Source organism: Tenrec ecaudatus, chromosome 6 (genome assembly GCF_050624435.1).
Source record: "Tenrec ecaudatus isolate mTenEca1 chromosome 6, mTenEca1.hap1, whole genome shotgun sequence".
NCBI lineage: Eukaryota > Metazoa > Chordata > Mammalia > Afrosoricida > Tenrecidae > Tenrec > Tenrec ecaudatus.
Genome location: NC_134535.1, coordinates 146,614,204 through 146,641,475, shown reverse-complemented (window position 1 = coordinate 146,641,475; position 27,272 = coordinate 146,614,204). Strand labels below are relative to the sequence as shown.

The window sequence follows — 27,272 nt, the reverse complement described above, 5'->3', positions numbered from 1 at the left end:
TGCACGTGACCTCTTTAAAGGGTTACAAAGCAAGGAGGTTTCTTTGAGGGCTTAGGTGCACCTGACACAAACCGTGGTTTTTTTGCAATCACCTCACGTGCATGAGAAAATTGGACAGTGAATAAGGAAGACCAAAGAAGTATTGATATATTTGAAATATGGTACCTGAGGGGAATAGTAAAAGTACCATGAGATGCAGAAAAATGAAACGAAACAAAACACACACATCTGTCTCAGAAGGGTACCGCCTGAATGCTCCTTTGAGGCAAGCGTGGTGAGACTTCATTGTACATACTTTGTACATATTTTTAGGAGAGATCAGTTCTTAGACAAAAGGACATGGTGCTTGGTAAAGGAGAGGGCAAGGGAAAATAAGGCAGGCACATGACAGAAAAAGTTTGACACAGGGGCTGCAAAAATGGGCTCAAACATAAGAACAAATGCGATGGTGGGGCAGGCCTTGGCAGTGGTTTGTCCTGTTGCACACAGGGTGGCTATGGGGCAAAACCACCTGATAACACCTAACAACAGCAACAACATCTAATATGAGGATACTCTTTCTTTCCCTACCCATCCCTTGTAACCATCAAAGAATATTTCCTTTACTGTGTCAACTCTTTCTGGAATTTTTATAAGGTAGCCTCATATGATATTTGCTTTTTTATTGACTTATTTCACTCAGTCTATGCCCTCTAGATTCACCTATGTTATGAAATATTTCACAAATACTTCATTATTCTTTAACATTGGGTAGTGTCCCATTGTGAGCATGTACCATAGCTTGTTTATCCATTCTTTCATTGGTGGGCATTTAGGTGGCTTCCATCTTTTTGGTACTGTGGTTAATGTGCTACACATGGGTCTCATTCATGTCAGCTCTTGCTTTTGTAGTATATACACCTAGAAGGGGGATGCTAGATCCTATGATATTTACATTACCAGATTTTTAAAGAACATGGCCTAATATTCCCCACAGTGGTTGTGCCAGCTGATAGAACCATCAGCAGTGTAAGAGAGCTACGAACTCTTCAGATCCATACCAGGAATTGTTTTCTGCATTTTTATGACTTTTCTGTCATTTCTGGTGTAAGATATACCACTTTGTTTTCATTAGCACCTCTCTAATGGCTAGTCATTGCAAGTATTTCTTCATATGTTAGTCGCTTGTCTGTCTTTTAGAGTGAACCGTCTGCTCATGGACTCTGCTTATTTTTAAGTTGTAATGTCTTTTTGTTGTCAGGGTGCTGAGGATTTCTTTTTTTTTTTTTTAAGTTTCCTTTCTTAAGTACTCAGAAGCTAAAACTCACAATGAAATACAGTTCAAAAGACAGGAAGACGAAACATAACACGTGAGGATGGTCATCAGGCACTCCTACATTATATGTAAGAATTCAAATGAGTGGGAAGGACAGTAAGGCGGGCTTTCAAAATTATAGACAATGGCAAGGCAACCAGGAGTAAAGTTCAAGGTATCTAGCCTGAAAATGCACACTGAGTATTATTGGTTAGACGAGGTTATATTATTGGTTAGACGAGGTGATATGGAATAAAAAGCACAGGAAAACATTCATTTTAACACGCCTGCAATCATCTTCATGAGTTCTGTGACTTCGGATAGTTCCCTAATAGGGCTCTATATTTAGCATATTCATAAATTTTATTTCCCTATTTTGTGATAAAAGATGCAACAAAATACATTACCAAAATACTGCCGTGGTCATTGTCACTTTCAAGTTTTCTTCTAGTGTGAACTCCGACAGTTACTAACATTTTGTTTTTTAAGAACCTGCCCAAATGGTCATTATATTAGTATCAGCTAGAAGTTCTATGATAATCTATGGTAACAACAAAATAGATCTAGTCTATAGGGCTGACTTCAGTATAAATATGCACTCGAGGGACAGACAATTGTCCGAAGGCATTTCCACATTCAGTGTTCCATTTATTTCTCAATGTTTTTCGCTGACAGAAAATGTGAAGTAATGATCACTAAAGGCACGACCACATTCACTGCATTGAACAAGTTTTGCTTCCAGCCATATTGTTCAATCACCCTAGGGTATCTATCTCACATGACGTATGTAGACTCAAACCAATTACATTTTAATCCTCTCCAAGTTACTGATGTTTCAAGAGGGCTAAATTGCCACAGAGACCTTCCCCACAGTTCCTGTATTCATGGTTTGTTTTTTCTCCCTTCTACATGAGATCATGTTTATGTAATGAGCTCCGACTTTGTCAGAAAGGAACTTCCCTCTTGACCAAATGCACCCATTTCTTGGGTGTGCATTTTCTTATGTTTAACAAGGTTTGATAAGTGGGAGAAAGCCTTCTCACAATCGCTGCATCTGTAGGGCCTCTCTCCTGTATGAGTTCTTTGATGCACATTGAGAACCAACTTTGTGGTGAAAGCTTTCCCACATTCACTGCACTCATACGGTTTCTCTCCTGTGTGAATTCTCTGATGGGTGATCAGGCCGTATTTGTGGCAGTAGGATTTGCCACACTCCGTACAGACAAATGGAGTGTTGCCTGTGTGGCACCGCTCATGTTGTATGAGGCTGATCATCTGGCTGAAGGCTTTACCACACGCGTTGCATTCATAGGGCTTCTCTCCGGTGTGCGTCCGCTGGTGTATCACCATAGTGAGTTTTGTGGTGAAGGCTTTTCCACACTCATTGCATATATAGGATCTCTCTCCGGTATGAGTCCGTTGATGTATAATGAGAGTGCGTTTCACAGTGAAGGCTTTTCCACATTCATTGCATATGTAGGACTTTTCCCCTGTATGAGATCGTTCATGTACGACAAGATTGCTCTTCACAGTAAAGCCTCTTCCACATTTATTGCATATATAGGGTCTCTCTCCTGTATGAGTGCGCTGATGTACAACCAGGTAGCGCTTCATGGTGAAGGCTTTTCCACATACATTGCATCCGTAAGGTTTCTCCCCTGTATGAGTTCGCTGATGAACAATGAGGTTACTCTTCACAGTGAAGTTTTTCCCACATTCATTGCATACATAGGGCCTCTGTCCAGAATGCGTGCGCAGATGAGTCATAAGATAGCGCCTCATTGTGAAACCTTTGCCACATTGGCCGCAGATGTAGGGTTTTTCAACCATATGGGCTTGCTGATGTACGGCGAGACTGTGCTTCACAGTGGATCCTTTTCTATAGTCAATGATACCATAGGATTTCTCTTCTGGATGAGTTTTCTGATGCTGGATGAACATGAAAAGTCTCGAAGATTTGCCATAGTGACTATATCCATGGAGTTCCTCTCCTGTACAATTGTTCCCACGGTGAATGAGTTGAGCCTTCCTGATGTAGTCTTGGCCACATTCAACATATGCCTGGGCTTGCTGTAGTCTGTGAATTCTCTGCTGTTTAAAGACTTGAGGATGAGCGATGAGGAGTTCTGAAGTGTCAGGGGGTTGAAAGTTACCATAATATTGTTCATGTTGTCCATGCAGGAATTTTCTAGGGCCATTAAACTTGGCAGGATCCTTGATTTCCAATCTTCTATCTGGCTGACTACACTTGGATTGGATTTCAAAGTTTTCCTATAGAAACCAAACATATCATGATTTTGCATGAGGGGAAAATGAGTCTCGCTCAGGAAAATGATATTTCCCAATGCAGTCGCTCCATGGCCTTGCTCCATTGTCTCGAGAAAGTTGTGGTGCTGAAAGTGCTCTTTCAGGTGGCTGTCAACTCTCTTGATTTCTGGGTGGTTTATATGATGGATTTCATCACCTATTATCCACGGCTCTTCTCCTTGTTCCAGCTTGGAGAGTGTATCTGGTTTGCTTCCCTGATACCCCACTGATAACAAGTTGTTGTAGTTCTCTACTATCACATCCTGATACAGCTTCTTCTGAGCCGGGTCCAGGAGCTGCCACTCCTCCCAGGTGAAGTTCACAGCCACATCCTCCAAGGTTAACATTTTCTGGGCTTCAATCATTTTCTTTGGTGGCCAGGAAATTGCAGGTAAATTCATTCTCCCTCCCCCCTCTTATGCCATGAAGTTCTTATAATCAGTGTGCTGTCCGGTTAAAATGGCTAATGATGACAACCAAGCCTCCGGTCCTCCAATCCTCTCTTCACTTATCAGTCTTGCTCCTGGGAAATCAGCACTGCCATTGAATCCATGCTGACGCACAGCAACGCCCTGTGCGTTTCTGAGACTGTAACAGTTTAAGGGAGTAGAAAGCTCAGTCTTTCTCTTGCAGAGCTGCTGGTGGTTTTGAACTGCCGACCAGGCGGGTCCCAGCCCAACATGTAACCACTACATCATCAGGGCTCGTGGTCCCGAGTCGCTCTAGACTCCACGTGCGGGAACAAAAGCTCGGACCCGCGTCGGGATCAGGGCTTTGCAGCCGAAGTGCCGTCAGGGACGCCGAGGGCGGGCAGGGACGGTCCAGCGCGGGCCGCCGAGCATCCGCTGAGGATTTCTATAAATTTCAGAGATTGGTGATCGTCAAATATTTTTCACAGTCTTTAAATTTTGGAGAAGTCTATTTATTCACACAAGTGTTTACATTTCAGGAGGTTAGATACACACGGGGTCACCATGAATTGGCACTGACTAAACAGCAACTGTTTTGTTTCGTCCTTAGGGACAACCTGTACTAGAACGTCATCATCCTGTGAGTCACAAGGTAAGAAAAGCAGAGACCTGAATGCTTTTATTTTGAAGTAGCAAAATGAACTCAACTTCTGATATCACAGTACTGGGAGTGAAATACAAATCCAGTGGAATGCTGAGTCTGCTTTTATTGAGAGATGATCTACCTACATTACCTAGTCTATTTTTGCATTTTTTCCACTTAGGGGAAGAGGAGGGAAGTATTAAGTTCATTGCCAACTGAAATTATTCAGTGTAATTCTTCTCTCTTTGAGCTGTCACAAATGAGAGGTGTGGGTCTCTGTCCCTGATTTTCTGCTCTATTTAGATGTCACAGTCATCACATCAAAGTCATTTTTTTCCTTCTGAAATGCTGATGTGCCCGCGCGCGTGCATGCGTGCGTGTGTGTGTGTGTGTGTGTTTTCCTCTAGTCAATCTATTATCACATTGATTTCCTGGACTTCCCCAGTTGTTCTAGGCCATGATGTCCACGATGACTCTTGAAGACGTGCTTGTTATATGCAAGGCCTCTCCAGGTACCACTTTCCTTACTTTCTAATCGTGTTGCCTGCAAGATGAAGCTGGTTCATTACTAGCTTGTTGTTGTTCAGTGCTATCAAGGAGCTCTGGAATCATAGCAACCCCGTGTAAAATCATAGGGTTTTACCTACTGCGACCTTCTGAAAGTAGATCACCAGGTATTCAGAGACGCTTCCGTTTGGTTTGTCAGCCAATTGTTTGGTTAGCAGCTGAGTACTGAACCTTTTGTTCTGTGCCACCTAGGGGCCCCCCTTACAGTTTGTATGTTAACATTAATGATGCCATTTTTAGGGGTAAAATCACATTTTGATTCAAGGATGATCACCATTTGACACAATAGTATTTAAATATTTCTTTGTCCCAAACTGAAATTATTACATTACACGCCTATTGAATCTCCCTAAACGTACCCCCAACACAAGCTCACGCCCGCTGCCATCAAGACAGTTCTGATTCACGACGACCTCACACAGGATTTCCAGGACCTTGTAAATCTATGCGGGTGCAGACAGCCTGATTTTTCTCCTGTGGGATAATGGGTGGGGTTCACCACTGGCTTTCAGGCTCGCCATCACGTGCTTTCTCTGACAGTGCCACGAGTCCTCCCTAGCTATATATACTATCACGTAATTCTCTTCTCTTTGTATGCCTAGTATAAACTATGAGACTGTTAACACAAGTCAATTCCTGGAATTTATACCTTTGCCATGTCTTTCATTCCTCTATGATTTCCTGGTAAATTGTCCTGATTGATTTTATAACACACCCATGAGACCCTTGTAATTACTGACCTTTTTAGTTATCTTTTATTACAGTATCTGTGGGTATAAGCTACCTTGGAGACCCTGCCAAGACGCTGAGTTTACTCAGGTTTACCCACTTGTCTTATTCACATTAGACTTAGGACGTCATCCAATTTCTTCCAAATGAATGCGGAAGAATACAGAACAGTGGCTTATGGAGTTGGTGTTCTGTTTTGGTTTTCTTTTTAGTCCCTCCTTTTTTCTTTGATAACAGCATCTAATGACCATACATTCTCTCCTGTTTCCATGGCTAGTAACCCTGAGGGTGCCTTTGAATCAGATTCTCTCTTTGAGATGCACCTTAGTAAGATCGTTAAGGATTCATATATATGCAGCGTGGCCCAGAGGCACATACACAATTGAAATGGCGTCACAGACCGTCTTGCAGCTTTCATTTCCCTGGGTGCTTTGAGTCTGCATCGTGGCTTTGAACTGTTGGGCTCCAGCTTCTTTCTAACTGCCAATGGCTTGACACATTTTCAACTGCTAGTGGTTTCCTTTTAAAATCCAAGTCTACACATAACCCATTTACACATATCTATAGAGCTACAGAATTTTTATATAATGTGGATAGCCTCTTCACTTCTTGGCCTACAAAATAAAAACCTCCTTTAATTTACTCACTATGTATTTGTTGTGCACTTACCATGACCCAGTTGGTGTTTCAGGTGCTGGAGATATGTTACTAGCCAGGAGAGATGAGATTTCTGGTACTTTTATTTCAGGAAGACTGGGCTCAGAAGCAATAAAAGTCAGTGGAATATGAAGATCATAACTACTAGCTGTGGTACATTCTATAGGATCAATTGTAAAGGATTATGAAAAGGACAGGTGAGACCATCAGAGCCATCCTTTGAGTTCAATTAAAACTATCATGATTAAAAATGGAATCCGTCATGTGACACATTAGGAGAAATACATTCCCGGAAAAAAGATCATGTGGAGAGAGTTGGCTTGACAAAAGAGCAGAAATTTGTAATAAAAATGGATAACAAAAGAGGAGAGGAAGAGAAAAGCACTACTTTTTACCCAGAATCTCCTCAAATTTGAAGATTTTCAGAAGCAGATTAACAGCCTGTTTTTTTTTCTGTTATCTCTAGATGTGATAGACTCATCAACCTTTCAGGTTACTGAGAATTTATATGATTGCGTAGCCTCTATGGCTCCTTTTGATAATATCATACCCTAAAATGCTGCTGGATTAATGTATACACATAAATGCACCCCTATGTTTACCTCTATCCATACCTTTGCTTCCTATATTTTTCCTGTTTCCTTTGACCTTCCCCCTGTCTTACCAGCTTGTTCACCCCTCTTCTGCCTCTTAGTAATTCCTCTCAGCTAGATTGTTGTTGTTCCCACAGCACCAGGATTTCTACATCTCCCCCAGTGTTCCTTTTAACTCCCTAGTTGTTCCCCTGTCTATGGCACTATTTGCTCACCAATCCTTTCCCCTGCCTCCTCCTCCCCACAAGTCCCTCTTGAATGTTGGTACCCTTGCTTTCTCCTCAGACATGTTTCCAATGCCTATCATCTATAGGTAGGCAAAACAACAAGGAAGCCAAAAGAAAAGAAATCAAAAGCTTGAATAAAAAGAGAAAAAGACGAAGAAAACTGGGGAAAAAATGAAACAAAGTGAAAAAGCATACATAATTCCAGGTTTGTCCATTGACCTTTATGACTATCTCCCCGCCGGTTTTAGGGATTCTGGTAACTATCCCTCCTAGCCTGAAGTGTATTTTGGGGGTGCCTTGGGAGTTTTGTGGCTTGGCTTTTCTCCTGTTGCTGATCTATTATGTTCCCTTCTTGGTTCACCCCACTGTAGAGGTGGTGAGACTGGCCTCATTACCCGTCATATGTCCTCAGTAATGTCCTCAATTACACAGTATGCTCCAGTGAGGAGACATTGTGATTCAAGCTGTTGTCACCCCTACAGTCCTTTCTGTGCCTTAGCATGTATGACAATACATTCAGGAAGTGGGTGGGCTTTGGGCTTCTGCTCAAGTCCTCCCTCAATGCAAAAACATTTTGTTCTAACAACCTGGCATTCTGTGATGCTCACCCTCCCAACATGATCACTGAAGACAAAATGGGTGCACAAGCAAATGTGGTGAAGAATGCTGATGGTACCTGGCTATCAAAAGCTGTAGTATCTGAGGTCGTAAAGGCTTGAAGTTATACAAACATCCATCTAGCAGAGAAGCAACAAGCCCACATGGAAGAAGCACACCAGCCTGTGTGATCACAAGGTGTTGATGGAATCAGGTAACAGGCACCAGAAAACCTAAAAATAAAAAAGAAAAACAACCAACCATATCATTAAGAATGAGGGTGGTTGAAGCAGAGACTCAAAATCCATCTGTAGAAAATAGGACATTCTCTCACAGAACGGTCACAAGGAAGGGATAAGTCAACCAGGGTGCAGTACAGCACTGATGAAACACACAATATTCCTCTGGTTGTTTGAGGCTTCCTCATCTCCCACTATTATGACCCGAGTCCTGCCTTCAGTTCTGGCTAGACTGGAACAAGTACAGTGGTACAGATAAAAGCTCAGGTTTGTCCACTGACCTTTATGACTCGCTCCCCACTGGTGTTAGGGGTTCTGGAAGTTATCCCTCATACCCTGAAGTCTGTTTTGAGGGCTCCTTAGGGATTTTGTGGCTTTGCTTTGCTCCTGTTGCTAATCTGTTAGGTTCCCTTCTTGGTTCACCCCACTGTAGAGCTGGTCAGACTGGACTCATGATACCAGCCTATCCTGCTGCTGTCATTGCTCCTGAATGGTTGGTCAAATAAGCCCCCCAGGAACAGAAATGGGAGTAATGATACCAACAGGAAAGGGGGAAAGGGAAGGGATGAGGGGGGAAGGGGAAACCTATTAGAATGATCAACTCAGTACACATACACACCCTGCAGAAGTGAAGGGAGACAGCAGTCTGTGTAAGATATAAAAACAAAAATAATTTATAATTTATCAAGAGGTCATAAGGATGGGAATGTTGGGAGGGAGGGGGAAAAAACTGATACCAAGGGCTCAAGTAGAAGGAAAATGTTCTGAAGAGGGTGATGGCAACATATTATGTACAAATGTGCTTGACACCATGGAACTATGGATTGGTATAAGAGCTGTAAGAACCCCTAATAAAAGCCAAGTGTCTGAGGTTCCAATTCTTGGAGAGGCGCCTCAGAAGACAAGCTTGGTGATCTAGTTTAAAAAATTCCCCATTAAACATGCTGACAAGAATGGGCAATCCATGAGTTGGAGTGGACTTGACAGTGACTTATAGAGAAAAAGCTATTTCAAGAAACAGTTTAACTGACTGAGTCTCCTATTCTACCCTATTCAAGGACCCCGTTTCCTGATAGTATCAAGAAATCAAGGCATCCCATAGTGGAAACAAATATATGCATTCAGTAATAACTTAAACCAATAACTAAAAGTTTTGTTATTATGAATAATAACAACTTAAACCAATAAATAAAAGCCTTTGTCAACCCTAGACAGGTTTAAATCTAGTATGCTCCAAAACAACTGATCTTTTCTTTTGCCCTTCTTTGTACAAAGACCTTCAAAAATTTTAGAGGGACAATGGGCTGTGCCATGAACTTTTTAAAGCCCCCTGGTATATAAATGAAGAGTTCATTACCAGAGTCTGGGTAGACCCAATCTCAATGATAGTATAATAACAACTGAATGATGTAACAATTGAATGATTGATAACTAGCCTGGCCTGTGGTGGATCAAGAGTGATTTTGTGGCTCTGCTGAAGGATGAATCCTATCAGAGAGTCAAGGGTCCTGTTTATAAGTGGAGATGGCATTGGGCACCAGGGCAAAGAAACTCCAGTTCTCAGTAAGTGATCTGACTGGCAGAGATCTGAAGAGGTGGTGTGTTCATGTACTTATTTCTAACAGAAGCTCTGTGACAATATAAAGTCGTTACCGATTCCCTCTTGGTGGAGAGGGAAGAAAGGGAGGACACACAGTTGGATTTGGGGAGTTGAGTATGGGAGTAGTATATGTCATGTCTGCCTACAATTCATTGAGAAAGAATTTGAGTAACAGGTTCCTCACTGATGCAAAGCAGGAAAGTAAATGTGCTACTTGCTGGGGAAGTGCTGTCGTGGCACTCAGGAGGGTTTGCCCATTGTGAACAAATGGTGGACAGCTGTCTGCCTCTGCGATCCATTTTCAGTGTGTTTGTCCATCCAGCCTTACTCCTCCACCTCTACAAACCTGACTGTAATCACAGGGAGGAAAAGAGATTTAATAGGAATTTCAGTATTGAGAGGATTTTATCTCCTTCTCTAAGCCATTCTTTAATGTGGTCTCACTGGATAAATTGCTTTGTGTTTGAAGAAACCAGAAAGTGAACAAACATAATTAATTTAAGTTTTTGCTCAATTGAGAGGGCTTAAATGTTAGGCATACTTACATTTACCAAAGCCCTTTATTACACACACACACACACACACACACACACACACACACACAACACTTGTTCAGAGTTTTGACCATGGGAGCAAATCTTCTAGAATAGTTCTCATTTTTCTCAACTAATCCTGGATAAAATTATAGCCTTAGTCTCTTGATGCACACTACCAAAGGAGTATGCTTCTCTTTCACATCAGAACCTGAATTTGTTCAGAGTAAGCAACATTCCATCTTTTATAAATGCTTACTACATACTCAGACTATTCCTCTACTCTCTCTTACTAAAAGTCAACTATAAGCATATTGGCCAGGCATGGAGGAAATTTTTGACATTTCAAATTTCCTTATAGGTTACCTCTGTGAGCTGAATGATCACCAAGAACTGAAAATTGCATAAATTCTGCTTCCGTGGCTTCAAATTAGAACACACGGACCTTTGGAGCAATCTACATGTGAAACAACAGTGCACCACGGAGATGTTTTTAACATGAAAAACAGGTAGAAGTAATGTGGTTTAAAATGAAATTACTGAAGTACTGACGAGTAAATTGAATTAATGAATTTTATGCTGGCATCTCCATAAATGAGCCAACAAATATGCAGCAAAACCCTGAACTGCAAGCCTTGAAATAAAGAGCTTAATGTAATTCAGTGCTTATTGGTTGCCTAGAAACTAACTTGGAAGGTGGTTGGGAAGGAAGATGACAAAACATGAAGAGTTCATAGGTTTAATAAGGAAATTATTAACTCTGAACTGCTTGGTGAGGTGATATATATGCTCTACAGTGCTCTTCTCCCCAAGAGTTCCTTAATAAACAAGAGAGCAAGGTGAGAGAGCAGGCAGGAGGGTCGGCCATGGCAGGCGAGGCTAGTAGTGATAGTTCTGGGCAGTTCCTGATAGCAGACCGCACACATTCGAATCACCCTGATCTCAGCAGCCAGAAATCACCTCAGCTTAATGAAAAACGGCATCTGTGGGCAGAGCTTATTTACATAAGGTTTCTAACTCCTCTTCCTAGAAATAGATAGCTCTGGACTTGGTTATCGCCCTGATTCATCAGATCACTAGAGATGTTAAAAGAACAAGTCTTGAGCAAATAGTGGTGGGAGAAAGAATGAGAACATAGCTTAATAGATTTTATATTAGGAAAATGGAAAGGTCTGAAAAACCTGGCAAGTTTCTTCACTTGAAGGCCTTTTGGTGGAGGAGGAACTTGTGGATAAACCACCTTAGAGACCATGGTGATACACTTTGGAATGTTATGATATGGTTCCAATTTGTCTTCCTGAATGTGTTAGATAAATAAATGATAGATAGATAGATGATAGATAGATTGGAGATATATAGATAGATTGATAGGTAGATAGATAGATAGATAGATAGATTGATAGGTAGATAGATAGATAGATAGATAGATAGATAGATAGATAGATAGATAGGACAGATAGACAGAGCCAGATATAGGTACACACATGCACATCTTTTTATTTTTTCAAAGCAAGATGTATGAAGGGGTCATTGATTTCACTCATGTGAGAAGCCCCATTATTCACTGACCTTCTTGTGCTTATTCAGACACAGAAACGAAAGCAGTGGGAGTGGGGATGACCAGGCAGCAATTCATGAGATAGCATTTTAGCATTTCCTCTAAAATCATTAAAAAATAGCCCTCTCGATTTCATAATGATACAGACACAGGAGGATTGTGCTTTAGTGCCTCAGCTTGAAAGAGTTGCTTAGGGAACCCATATTTTATCCTAATTATTTTTGACAGGAATTAGGTCAGATTAATTAGTTTAAAAATTCAGCTGAACAACTGCGTCTTTGCTAATTACTTCAGGGTGTATACATAATTTGTTTACAATAGCTAAAAAGGAAAATACTGGGGAGACTGCACCCAATTCTGAACCCTTTGATAAGCAATTCATAAAAAGGACACCCACTCTGACCCACGTTGGTCAGAGGGATGGAATATGTGTGTGACATTAACTATGAGGCTCAATATTGTGTCTCTCTGTATACATATTTACATTTCATGTGTGTTTAAATCCCTACATTAAAAATAAAAGATCTATTATAAAAATGAATCGAGAATATAAATGCCAACATTACAGAGTTTAATGAGCACTTAATAAACTCAGTTCCAGAGACAGAATCTTGAATCATTTTTTAGAACAGCTGAGATTCAGTATGTGTATATATGCTTGCCTGAGAATGGGTGTTTTTCCAACTACTGGTAGCATTAAGAGTAAGTAATGCCATAATACCACATGACTTTGCTGTGAGACTTAAATGAAATAGTATATGTCATCCACAGCATCTGACTGGGAATAAATATTTTATATTTATTATAGAGCATTACTTCCATAAGGTGCCTGAGCAGTTCAAATGATTTGCTCCCAGCGACTAAGACTATAAGTTTGATTCTACCCACTTTCACCATAGAATAAAGGTTCACTGATCTGTTTCTTTAATGATTAAAAAAAACAAAACTGCCATCAATTCATAATGATCTCATATGGGGTTTCTGAGGCTGTAAATCTTTATGAGTTCAGAAAGCCTCACTTCGGTCCAGAAGTGAATATAGCCAAGAATACCATATGGAACAAAGTTCTACGCTGAAGCACATGGGGTTCCCATGAGACAGAATTTCCTCAATGGAAATGTGATTGTATAGTTTAATAATTTCTAAAGTACAATAGGGGGGAAATGTTTACCACAGTGCTCACTGATTTTCAAATATGTCTCAAAATTATACTTAAAATGCATTATACCTTTTGGTTTAGATTGCATTAGAAAGGCCCTTTTGTCTCAGGGAGGAGATGAGCCAGTCAGGGTGCAGTATAGCACCGATAAAACATACAACTTTCCTCTAGTTCTTTAATGCTTCCTCCCCACCACTATTATGATCCCAATTCTACCTTAGAATTCCATCTAGACCAGAGGACGTACACTGGTACAGATAAGAACTGGAAACACAGGGGATCCAGGACAGATAAACCCCTCAAGACCAGTAATGAGAGTAGAGCTACCAGGAGGGTAAGGGAAAGGTGGAGGAGAAACGGAGTTTTGATCACAATGATCTACATATAACCCCCTCCCTGGGGAATGGACAAGAGAAAAGTGGTGAAGAGAGACATCCAACAGTATAAGACGTGAAAAAATAATAATAAGTTATAAATTATCAAGAGGGAGGGAGAGAGGATGATGAAGGGAGGGAAAAATGAGGAGCTGCTACCAAGGGCTCAAGTAGAAAGAAAATGTTTTGAGGATGATGATGGCAACAAATGTACAAATGTATGGATTGTGATAAGAGTTGTATGAACCCCAATAAAATGATTGATTTTAACAACTAAATAAATAAGAAAGGCCCTTTTAAAATTAAGTTCAACTTTCAGCAAGTGGAAAAAGAGATTATGTTTCCCCAGCAAAGGAACTATACCGTGATGAAAATGCCCGAAGTGACCCAGTGTGGAGACTTGGGCCTGAGGATTGTGTAAGTGCATATTGCCTGTCTACAACCTTAGTCAGGCCCAAGAGGGCAGTTCAGTCTTTGACTTACCAAGAGAAGGACAAATCAAAATTTTCACAAGAAATATTTTATTTTTTAAATACTTTCCTAGTGTCCGTTTTTAAAACCACACATGACAAAATATATATGTCTGTGCATTTTACTGTTTATGGATTCTAGACTGAATTATAGGTGGATTCAGGCACCTATAATCAAGCATCTACATAAATGCAACCGGAAGACTAATTTTGTTGGCAAACCAAACTAGTTTCTTGGCCTCCAGCATTAAGTTCTCGTTTGATTTTCTTCTCAAATACTGAGATCTATCTGCAGCCTAACACGTAGATGGACTAGAAGCCATTGAGATCTGGTGACATGCAAGGAAACGGTGGACCTATTTTCTAAATGTAGCCCCAAGTTGAAAATACAGCTAGCAACAGTCTGCATCCAGTTCATCTATTTACTTGCCTAACATGTATGTGAACATGATTTGTTGCTACTTTAGTCAACGCATCTCCCTGGTGAAATATTAAATACTGAAGAGAATGCATGTTCAGTTCAGCATGTGAGGTAGAAAGCTGTATGTGGTGATCAATCTGGCCAAGAAGATGCTTTGTTGTTCCCATGCAACATCATGATGGGCTGTCCTTGGTGTTTTATGAGAGTCTCTGATCTCCCCACTCAAAACCATGTTTCCATATTGTGGGCATTGCTCACATTCTGTGTGAGCTGCTCCATCAGGTTCTAAAACACCCCATAAAAATGAACAACTCAAGGACTGCCATTGGTGAATAAATACTAAATAAGCATCCAATCACATTGCGTTAACACCAACTCATCTTGACCCTGTGTGGGATTTCTGAGACTATACCAGGGGATACCAAAAACAATCACACAAACAATAACCGGTAACTTTTTTTTCAAAGCTATGTATTTAAATTTTCTTACAAAACAACAACTCCAGATAGGGCAAGATATGACAAAATAACAATGTATAAATTACCAAGGGCACATAAGGAAGGGGGGAGCGGGGAGGGAGGGGAAAAAAAAGAGGACCTGATGCAAAGGGCTTAAGTGGAGAGCAAATGCTTTGAGAATGATTGGGGCAGGGAATGTGCGGATGCGCTTTATACAATTGATGTATGTATATGTATGGATTGTGATAAGAGTTGTATGAGCCCCTAATAAAATGTTTAAAAAAAACAACTTTATTACCTTCAAAGTTCTCTCCATTACACTTAATACGTTTATCAAATCTGTGAGTCCATTCTTGGAAACATTTTTCAAACTCATCTTTTTGGATGGCTGACAGGACTTCCCTTGTTTTGTCTTCACCTCTTCTACAAAATCGCTGTCCTTTCATGTCCCTCTTCACTCACAGAAACAAAAAGAAGTCGCACAGAGTGAGGTCAGGTTTGTAAGGTGCATGGGGCAATAGAAGCATGTTGTCTTTTGTCAAAAACTGGTGCACTGAAATGGCTGCATGAGCAGGTACATTGTCGTGGTGGCAAAATGAGTCCCCAGTTTGCCACAAATAAGGTCTTTTTGTCCACAACATTATGCAATCGTTTCAGGACCTCTAAATAGAAATCCTGATTAGCAGTCTGACCTGGTGGAATTAACTCCAAATGCACAATGAGTTTCCATTTTTATCCATTCTGTTGATGGACTTGTGAAATGAGGTTTGTCATCAAGCAACATTTTACCTTCTTTGAAATGAGAAAAACACTCATACATTTGAGTTTTTCCCATAGTGTTGCCCCTATAAACTCTGTTCAACATCACAACCGTTTCTGCGGCATTTTTCCTGAACAGAAAACAAAACTTTACAGCCACTTGATGTTCTCTTAAATTGGCCATCACAAAAAATGAGGCTCAAACGAAACTACTTTTACAAAAAAAAAAAAATTCACTGTGACAAGAGAGAACCTCATCAGCTGATGCCACTGGGTGCACTGACGCAGAGCTGCTTGATGCCTGGGAAAATTGTGTCCTATGAAAGCTCCACTCTGCCCAGAGAAATTCCAGGCTTTTTGGGTAACCCCTTGTACATCTTTATAAAAGCAAACGACTAACCTTTCTCTTGAAGAACAGCGGGTGGGTTTAAACCACTGACCTCATGGTTAACACTACAACAATTCACGAGTCTTAGACTCCAAAACAAGCATAATCTGCAGTGTTTTTAAGAGATAAAAGAGAGTCTATGCATTTCATTTACATGGATAAAATGTCCAGATTTTACTATTTCAATGTCCAAATTCTGCTGTGAAAATGGAAAAAGAGAGAAGGGATGTCTGTGTTGGCATAGGGTGTCAACTGTTCAAATATGGACTGTAACAGACATTTTATTCTCTTTGCTAGAGCAGAAAAATGCCAGAAAAGATGAGACCCAAGTCACATGTTCACATGTGTTTCCACTTTCTGTGCTTCAGTAAATACCCTTGGTGGTGTAGTGGATTAGTCATTGAGCTTCCAACACAAGATCAACAGTTCCAATCTACCAGCCATGGAAGAAAGATGAAGCTTTTAGGAGAGATGTGCAACACGGTTGTATCCTCTTACCAGTACTTATTCAATCTGTATGCTGAGCATATAATCAGAGAAGTTGGATTACATGAAGAAGAATGTGGCATCAGGGATATAGGAAGGCTTATTAACAACCGTACTATGTAGATGATACCATTTTGCTTGCTGAAAGTGAGGAGGACTTGAAACACCTGTTAATGAAGAACAAAGATTAAAGCCTGTGATAGGTAGGTGTATTGTGCCAATGTGGCCAATAGGAACATGTAGGATTAATCAGGTCACAGTTTGATTGGAGGGCAAAGAGATAAATGGATCATCAATGTCTATCTTTTTCTCTCTTGCTCTCTAGTGATCTGAGTATCATGTGGCTGCTTTAGCTAGTTCTCTGCCTCAACTTGTAAACTACACCACCTGTGGAACAAGCCAACCAATGGATCATGTTGCTAGAGCTAGAGGTTGATTTGAGACCTGCTTCGCCATGCTGCTGTTGTGTACTTCACTTGAGCTTGAGGCTGGTGGAGACGGTCATCTTGTATTGTTTGAGTTCAATATCTCATCCATCCTATTTGCTAAGCTCCTGAACTGCTGATTGTTGGTGACCTCCCCTGCTGCTTGCTGCCCGTGGGTGGACTCTGCCTGCAACACCCGAAGGAAGGCTCAGCTGTCTGCTTTCTTGACCTTGAACCCAGCAGCCCTCATGAGTTGAAGGACTTCCAGTATATTAACTGTTCCGTGGAAGTGAGTTGAACTGAGTCCTCTGTACTTCTGTGTGGACTAATTAGCTGTTATATTCCTTTGTGATTCATAAACCTATTATCATATATATATATATATATATATATATATATATATATATATATATATATATATATATATATATATATATATATTCATAAGTGTCCTGGTTTTGCTTCTATAGAGAACCCTGCCTTAAAAAAAGCCTTCAGGGTAGATTACAACTCAATGAAAAGACTAAAATCCTCACAACTGGAACAATATGTAACATAATGATAAATGGAGAAAAGGTTGAAGTTGTCCAGGATTTTGTCTTGCTTAGCTCCCCAGCCAATGCTCATGGAAGCAGCAATCAAGAGATCAAATGATGAGCTGCATTAAATAAACCTGTTTCACAAGACCTCTTTGCAAAAAATAATTATATTGGGGGCTCATACAACTCTTACCACAATCGATACATACATCAATTGAATAAAGCACATTTGTACAATTTTTACCCTCATCATTCTCAAAATGTTTGTTCTCCACGTAAGCCCCTGGCATCAGCTCCCCATTTTCCCCCTCCCTCCCCACTCCTCTTCACTCATGAACCCTTGATAATTTATAAATTATTATTTTATCATATCTTACACTGTCTGCTATCTCCTTCACCCACTTCTCTGTTGTCTGTCCCCCAGGGAGGAGGTTGTATGTAGATCCCTGTAATCAGTTCCTCCTTCCTACCCCACTCTCCCTCCACCCTCTCTGCATCACCACTCTCACCACTGGTCCTGAAAGGACCATCCATTGTGGATTCCCTGGGTTTCCAGTTCCTATCTGTACCAGTGTACATCCTCTGGCCTAGTCAGATTTGTAAGGTAGAACTAGGATCATGTACAGTGTACACTGTACACTGACTGGCTCATCTTCTCCCTTTGGCCCTTCTGTAAAGGGATGTCCAGTTACCTACAGATGGGATTTGGGTCCCAAATATGCACTCCCCCTCATTCACAATGATATGATTTTTTTTGTTCTGTGATGCCTGATACCGCATCCCTTCGACACCTCATAATCACCCAGGCTGTTGTGCTTCTTCCATGTGGGCTTTGATGCTTCTCAGCTAGATGACCGCTTGTTTACCTTCAAGTGTTTAAATCCCCAGACTCTATATCTTTTGATAGCCGGGCACCATCAACTTTCTTCACCACATTTGCTTAAACAACCATTTGCAAAAGACTTCTTTAGTGTATTAAAAAACAAAAGGCAGTTACTTTGAAGACTAAAGTGTGTCCGACCCACACATGGTATTGTTCATTGTCTTACTTGCATGTGAAAATTGGACATTGAATAGGAAACAGCAAAGCAGAATCAATGCACCTGAATTGTGGTGCTGGTGAACTGTAACTACCAAAGACAAACCAATTTGTCTTAGAAAATGTAAGGCCAGAGTGCACCTTAGAGGCGAGGGTGGTGAGACTTTGTCTTAAATATTTTGAACAGGTCATCAGGAGTGACGAGTCCCAGGAGAAGGACAACATGTTTGGAAATGTGGAAGGGTAGCAGAAAAGAGGAAAGCCTTCAACAAGATGGATTGACAAAGTGGTCAATGGTCTCAAAGTGCATCAAGGGTCTCAAGCATGGGAATAGCTGCAAGGATGACATTGACCAGGGCAGGGTTTCATTCTTATGTGCAGAGGGTCCCTCTGCCTTAGAATTGACTTGATGGCATCTAAAAACAACAAACAAGACTTGCAGTCTTAGAAAACTACAGGGGAAGTTCTATCCTGTCTGTTGCTATGAATCGCAATTGACTCTATGGCAGTAAGTTTTGGCTTTTTAAAAAATCAAAATGTAGAGCTATTGTTTTTAGATATATCATGCATCTAGTGCTATGTTGTTGTTGTTAGATGCCATAAATGTCAGTTGATTCTCACTCATAGCACTACCGAATGAAGCATTGCCGCCTACATAGTCATTTCTATGCTTGAGCCCATTGCTGCAGCCAACATGCCAATTCATTCCTTTGAAGGCATTCCTCTTTCTCATTGGCCCTCTACTTTACCAAGTCCTTCTCTAGGGACCGGATCTCCTGATAACATGCCCAAAGTACATAAGACTTAGCTTCTAAGGAGCATCATGGCTGTGTTATACTTTTCTGAAAATAATGTTTTCACCTCTCTAAGCTTTTCCCAAAGAATTCTGCCTCTTGAATTTACACCATGTTGAAATAGCACTTTTGGTATTCTGGAGGGGCTCGGGTCATATGTCTCTTACATTTTCTTTGAGTTTTGAAAACAAAAAGTCTGAAAGGGTATAAGCATGGCTGTAGTGTGTACGAGGTAATATTTTCCCAGGAAACTCTTATAGGACAGCCCCTGCTACTCCTGAAGATGAACAGATTCATTGCTGTAAAGGATTATAATGCCTTGGGACAACTTTTCCTGGAATGTCTCAGCAATAAAGTTTTCAACTTTCTTGAAACTTCATGCTAAGTCCGTGTTCTACCCCTTGAGTACTTTCAGAAAAATCTATCAAGATCATTTATTTGGGATCCCTCCAAAACAATATCCAGTCTACTTAGCTGATGTGATACCCAGTTTCCCCCAAAATAAGACAGTGTCTTATATTAATTTTTGCTTCCAAAGATATCTTATTTTTCCATGACGAAGAATACGGTACACATTTATTGTTTTATAAGAGATCTCGCACTTCCTGTCTGCTCCAGCTGCGCTGTGGCCAACAGTGAACAGCACAGCAGTGCCTGCCACTTCAGTCCATTGTCCAGAGTTACAGTAACTTAGGGTGGCCTTGTTTTCAGGAAGGTCTTATTTTGGGGGGGATGCCTTATATTTTAGTGAGAGGCAAAACTGTAAGTAGGTCTTGATTACTTTTGGGGAAACAGGGTAGTTAAATAATAGGGTGTCAACTTGAGACTATGAAGAGTGAAGGGGTGGGGCTTATGCTGTCAATCAGGTCGCAGCTTGATGATCTCATTCGGAGGCTCTCTCAAGACAAGTAGCTCACTGAAGGCCAGACCCACACTCTCCACTTCATCTCCCTGTGGGCAAGTTACATGGAGATACACTGATGGCAGATCCCCTGGGTTTGGGCTGGATTTTCTCTGTTGAAAGGCACCCTAATGTTTTGCCAACAGTGGCTCAAACATAGCTTCAGTGAGTTTGCCTAAATACCAGGCAGAATTTCATTCTGTTTTATACAACTTTTCTCCTTCCTACCTTTGTAAAATGTTATAGTCTCAGAAACTCACAGGGGCAGTTTTACTCTGTCCTATAGGGTTCCTGTAAGTCACAATTGACTTGATTGCAGTGAATTTGATATGGATATAGTTATCAATGTGAATGTAATGAATATTTCACTAGGACAGAGGTATAGGTCATAGTGATTTTTCAGGAATTGATGTAAACTTATGTCAGCAGAACTAGGAATATAATTATTAATGGGAATGTAAAATGGTGGAGCCCATTTGGTAAAGTGCCAGACAGATTTTTAGAAAGTTAATCATATACTTACTAAGTGAACCAGCAATCTCACTCCCAGATGACTACCTAGAGAAATGGAGATATGTGTTTACATACAGACTTGTAAGCAAATGTTTAGAACAACATCATACAGAAATGTTAGCCAACACATTGAAATAATTCCTTGTGTACTAAGTGGTTAATAGTAAAGTGTGACATATCCACAAAAACAGGAATTATTCAGCAATAAAAAGAAATGAAGCACTGATGCACAGAATAATTTGGATGAATCTCAAATCAGTATGCTAATTGAAAGAAGACAGGCAAAAATACTACATGATTCCATGTTTATTAAATGTCCCAAGTAGGAAGATCTATAGTCATAAAGTATATCACTTGTTACCTGAGCTGGAGATTAATTGTAAATAGGCATCACAAATAGCTTTGGGGTGATTGAAATGTCTTCATCACGAATTATGATGATAGCTATATTACCTAATTATATTAAATATCATCAGATTTTGAGACTAGGAAAAGGATAAGAGGAATGGTGCACAAATGGAAAAATGTAATCAATATAACTTAATTTTACATGTACAAATTGTTGAAATGGCATACATTTTGCCCACAATAAAATAAAATATATGGAATAAAACATTGGGTAATATACCTAAAATGGATGGGTTTTGTACACCTTAATTAATATGCTAAAAATGTAAATTAGAAGTGGAACATTCAGATGTGAGGTATAGTTTTTACTCAACTTTTCCTCTTCCTAAAACCACATTTCCTCTCAACCCTGCATTCTGATATAGCAACCACCTTCCCTTCAAAGCCTAATTGATTTTGAAATATTTTGTCTCTGTTTCTGGTCTCTTCATCCTCATCTTGTATTCATCCCTCAACCCACTGCAAGCTGGCTTCAGCCCACATCCTTCTACTGAGACTGCTCTTGCCAAATTTGTTCTGACCTCCTTTTTGTACCAGTAGGCGTGTTTTAGTTTTCATCTTTACTTGGTCTCTCAAAACTTTTGGCCTGTTGACCACCACTTCCTTACACCTACCTTTTTGCTATCTGGAATATTTTATCCTCATGGCTTACATTGAATACTTCTTTTGATTTATTCACTGTCTTTTCACTCTATTGCTCTTCTTCTGGCCATCCCGTAAGTCTTGGTGTTACTTAGTGCATGTCAGATCCACTGCTGCATCATAATCTTCTGATGGATTTTGCTTGTCAAGAATAGAGATTCATGAGCCATATCCTACACCTGCACCTGAAGGCCTTTTAGAAGTGGTTCCTAGCATTCTGAGCCTTATTAACATCTCAGGGAAACCCCTCTGAATCAAAGGAATTAGAATAGTTATTTTAAACCTGCCTGATCCCTATGTAAAATTATCTGATTCCTTATATTTCATTACCATCTACATGCTGATAAGTACAAAGTTTACATTTCCAGTTTGTGAGTTTCAAAGGCCATAGGGAAATATTTCTACTAGCCATCTTATTTGAAGTTCAAACATAAAACGAAACATATCCAAGATGCTCTTAGCACCCGACTTAAAACTCACTCTGTGTTTTCTACCTTTGAGAATAGAACCAGCCATCATTATTCTCTGTTCCAGAAATAGGGTTAGCTTCCAGGACTCCTTCATTTTCACTGTCTTATTTTTCCAAACAGCCTGAGCCCTTTTAAGTTTATCTTCTGAAAATCTGACAAGAAGCCTCTCCCCATTCCCACTATTGCTAGTTTAGTTGAGGCCAATGATATTTCTCACATGGAACCATTAAGTTGTTTTTGCATATTATCAAGTCAGTGCCTACTCGGGACCCTGTGTGACAGAGTAGTACTGTCCCATAGAACTCCCTGTGCTGTAAATCCTTAGGCCTTTCCCCCACAAGGAGAAGCTGGTGGGTTTTAATCACTGGCCTCTCTGTTAGAAGTTGAGTACTTCGTCACTGCAAAACCAAGGAATCCCTAAACCCCAAATGAGCCTTTCAGACCATAACATATTCTTCACACTGAAATCATTTTGTCAAGTAGGCAACTTAACAGATTGTTTCCTTATTTTAAATATCTTATAGTCTTATAAGGCTACCTGGTGACACTGTGGGATGAACAACCAATATTGAGATGCTACCTAACCACGAGGTCAGCTGTTCAACCCCAACAACTACTCTTTAGTAGAAAGATGAGGCTGTCTGCTTCCATAATGATTTAGAGGCTCAGAGAACCAATATAGCATCCTATGATTCAGAATTGATTTGATAGCACTGAGGTTTGTTTTTTGTTTTAATTTATTTACTTTGGGGGCTTATATTCCTATAGAATCCTAGTGCTTAATATCATGGGGGGGGAATCCAATGAGATTCTATTTGATCTTTGATTCTTACTTATTATTCTTTATACCTATGTCAGTTCAAACATAACAGTAACAGCAATTGTGAGGATGGTGCAGGACCAGATGTTTGTTTGTTTGTTTGTACTGTGCATAAGGTCCCTATGCTTGGAACTGACTCAATCGCATTTAACAACAAGAAGAACTGACTCCATAGCACTTAACAACAATGAAATACTTCTACAAAGAACAGCAGCTCTTTTTTTACATCTATGTCTTTATATATAATGCTCAGAATATTTTTCATCTCTCTGCTTTCTATAAATTAACCAGGTATCAACTTCCATGCCACCAACCACCCCAAACTCAAACAAATAGATTCTGCAATGTGTAACTATCTTATGTTCTGCTGAGGCTGAAGAAGAATTGATGCATGTGAATTATGATGCTGGGAAGAATCTTGAAAATAGTGGACGAACAAGAGAAACAAAAAGGCCATCTTGGAAGAGATGCAGCCAGAATACTCCTTAGACAAGGAAGGCAAGACTTTATCTCATGTCCTTCAGGCATGCTGTGGGGGGAGTATATCATCTTTGGGAAAGGACACTGGGCTTGGTGGAGGAGCAACGAAAATGAGGGAGATCCTCGACAAGATGGATGGACACGGTGGGTGCAACAATGGGTGAGGATGACACAGGATGGGGCGGTGTTTCGGTTACACACAGGGTTGCTGAGTCAGAACCCACTAGACAGCACCTAACAATGACAACCACCCTACCACACTCCTTAAAAATGCAGCCTTTTAAGTGGCCATTTACTTACCTTTTCCGACACCAGGCTTGAGAGTCATGGGAGCTAAAAGCAAAAGGAAAAATTCGGAATGTGTCAATAAATATCTTTTGAACTTTGTAAAAAAGTGAATGGTTGGTGGGTTTATTTAATTAACTATCCACAATCTAATGATATGTCATACTCTATTATTATTTAGCTTCCCTATAATTAAATTGAAAATCAAGGTTGAAGATAATATTCTAAATGTTTATTTTACAGTATGGTTTTTGTTTTACTGTACAAACTTTTAAGAATGAATAAGTAGAAATAGATCAGTATTTTAGCAAAAAACAGATGCACTACATTTACATGACCAGAACTACCCAGTATAAGTCAAAACTATGCTTTAAAAAACTTTTATCAAATATTTCAATTCAGAAAATGCCACTATAGTTTTATGCTATTTTAATAATATCACAAAGCCAATAAAATTCTTCTTTAAATAGACATAGAAAAGAGTCTTGTTCAAGGTCTTTCATCCTTGTTGACTCACTTACTCGGAATGAGTGGCATTTAAGCAACTACATTAGAGATTTCCTTATTTGAAAACATATTATCCTTCTCTAGAGCCCTTGAGTTTTTACTCTGCCGATTGCGGGGTGACCTCTTCCCTTGCAGTTTTCAGGCCCTTCACTTATTATTGTGTGCAATGCTTGTAAATGGGACCGCGCCTCTGGGAACATTTATAATTGGAGTCCAGAAGCAAAACCTCCTAGAAAGCGGCATTAGGACGTCTCTACCACAGGTGCAGTCTGGGGGGCGCGGGGGGAGGTATATCCGTAATATCATTTCTACAGAGTGCACAATACTGAAAGCAAGCCCTGATCTTGGTCAGAAATTAACCAAGAACTCAGGTTCATTATTACTCGTTTCTCCATTCTAACTCATGGCAGCCCCGTGGCAGTCAGAGTAGACTGAGAGGGTCCTACACACACTTTGACCATTGCTGATTTTCTCAGCATTCAGGCCTGTCCTTTTGAGGAGTTTCTGGATGGGTTTAATTTTCCAACCTTTTGGTCAGTAATTGAGGAAACATTAGCTCTTTGCGACACCACCACGAAGTCACAGGATTAATTATATATATTAAAAAAAATACTCACTGGGTTGGTTCTGATTCATAGCGACCTTGCAGGGCAGAGCACAACTGCTCCTGTGACTGTAGCCCTTACCTGGAGCAGAAAGCCTTCTCTTCTCCTGTGCATCTCCTGGTGGTTTACAACTGCTGTTAGCAGTCCACTGGGTAACTGCTGTCCTATCAGAGCCTCCTCGCTCCTCCTTCCCTCTTTCCTGTCCTCTCTTGATTTAGATATGGTTATATAGAGAGATGGATATTGGTATGGTTGTGGATTTTGGTGTGGGTTTGGGAGTCGATATATATATAGATATATAGATATAGATATAGATATAGATATAGATTAGATATAGATATAGATAGAGATAGATATAGATATAAGTATTCTCAGTGGTGGGATCCAAATAATTTGAAGACTGGCTCTCTGTCCTAATGACCATTTTAGACATTTAAAAAAAAGATATACTGAAATGTAGTTTATTGTTTCATAAAGCTAATACTTAAATAAGAACAATAAAAAGACAAACAAAGCTAGATTGTATGAGTTTTAAAAAAGGAATGTAAATATTAGATAATACCTGACCATTACTTAATTAATTAATTAACTTGTAATTTAAGATATTTCTATATTGCTTATTGATTGGAATCTGTGTTAGTCTTGGTAAACTAGGGAAACAAATCCACAGAAACCCATATATGTATGAGAGAGTTTTATATAAAGGGTAAGTGTACATTAAGAAATCATCCCAATCCAGTGCTGCTCAAGTCCATAAGACCCACATTAGCCCATTTGTCCGACACTAATCTAAGAAGTCCTCCTCAATCTCACAAAACACACGCAATGATGCCCACTGCAGGAGGAAAGCCGAGTCAGTGAAAGTATAAGCATCTCAGCGCTAGCAGGGGTCTCCACACGGCTGCTCCAGCACCCAGGGCTGCATCGGGGTAGGTTCATGTGGCTTCTCCTTGGGGATGCCTTGCAGGAAGTGAGCCTTGCTAGCTGAAGCAAGGAACTGGTTAAGGCAGCTGCACCCTGGTCTGACCATCAAAGAGCAAAAGATCCAAGAACCCAGTGAGGCTCACGGAGCCATTTATCTCACTGCCCTTCAATTAATGCCACCTGTGTTTGTCGGCCCAGTTGGCACATGAAACTTAACTACCTCAGTATCTTCACTTTCAGTATTCCTCACTTTTTTGTGAGTATTGTTAGCTGTGATTTTTCCGTAACCATCATTTTACTGAGCCCATTGCTTTAGAGGTCAGCCAATTAGACAATAGTCATTGTGTTTCATATATTAGAAACAGGATAGACTACTCTTCTCTGAATAGAATATGTTCATCTCTGAATAAAGCCTTTTCACTTTGGTTGAGCTTATAGCAATTTTCCTGGCAATATTTTTAGCTCTTTAAACACTTTCAGGAATTGCATGATTCACTTGTGGGAATTTGGGGCTTAACACAAAGTTTGAAACGAATGACAGTGTGTCAAGCTCTGGTTGTTTGGCACATTTTCTGTTTATGTTATATGTTTGTTTACTGAAGTAACAAATGCAAGGGAATAAAAAATGTAGTATTTCATCAAAAGTATAGCAAGATTTATGAAATGAACAAATGCACATTACAAGCATAGTTCTAGTTTTTTTATACTGTGGACGAATGGACATTACCATAGGCACTTAGACTACTCTGCTTCACAGATGAATGTTAAAAAAGAGTAAGGAATGTAAATTGGTGATTTCCACATTGGGCAGCTGCCCAGTCTCCCACCATAAAGGAAACTCTGATTGCAAGTGCCATTTTAATGAATGGTCTGCCGAAATCAACCAAAAATTAAGTATTGCTCTTGCTGAACTGGTGCAAACTGGCTGAATCCCACCACTGGGTTAGTTCCATTAAGATGAAATTACATTCTGATGATATTATTGTAAATTGGTTCTGCTGTCATTTGGATATATATTTTATTTGTTTTAGTTGTAATTATAATTTCTGTTTCTATTATAAATACATTTGTAAACCTATAAGTAAATATCAGAGATAACATCAACAAATTGCATGCTTTCCCATTCTATGTAGTAGATATTGCTAAAGATAAGATACAAATGTATAAAACACCAACAGATGGTTGTAAATGTGGTTCACAAGAAGTCAAGTACATTGTAAGTCAGAGTCTACCTGCATTTAAAAAAGGAAAATAAACTTTGCTATTGAGTTGATTCCAACTTTTATTAACTCCATAGTAACCCTATAGGACAGAGTATAATTGCCTCGGATAGTTTCCAATGCTATAATCTTTTTGGAAAGGAATTTTATTGGTATAGAACTCACATAACATTCCATGAAATAGTTCAATCATACTAAGAAGAGTTTTGCCATCATCACCACAATCAATTT

At 39.9% G+C, this 27,272-nt stretch overlaps 1 protein-coding gene and 1 pseudogene across 1 annotated transcript; both read right to left on the bottom strand.

Annotated features, from left to right (window-relative positions):
- Positions 1-1,285: 1,285 nt before the first annotated feature.
- Positions 1,286-4,435, bottom strand: LOC142450428 (uncharacterized). Its single transcript, XM_075552327.1, is given in 2 exon segments — positions 1,286-3,528; positions 3,531-4,435. Coding segments are annotated over 2 exon segments (1,785 nt in total). The 5' UTR covers positions 4,003-4,435; the 3' UTR covers positions 1,286-2,215.
- The window catches only part of LOC142451698 (ubiquitin carboxyl-terminal hydrolase MINDY-3 pseudogene), a 28,269-nt pseudogene continuing 5,364 nt past the window's right edge, over positions 4,368-27,272 (bottom strand).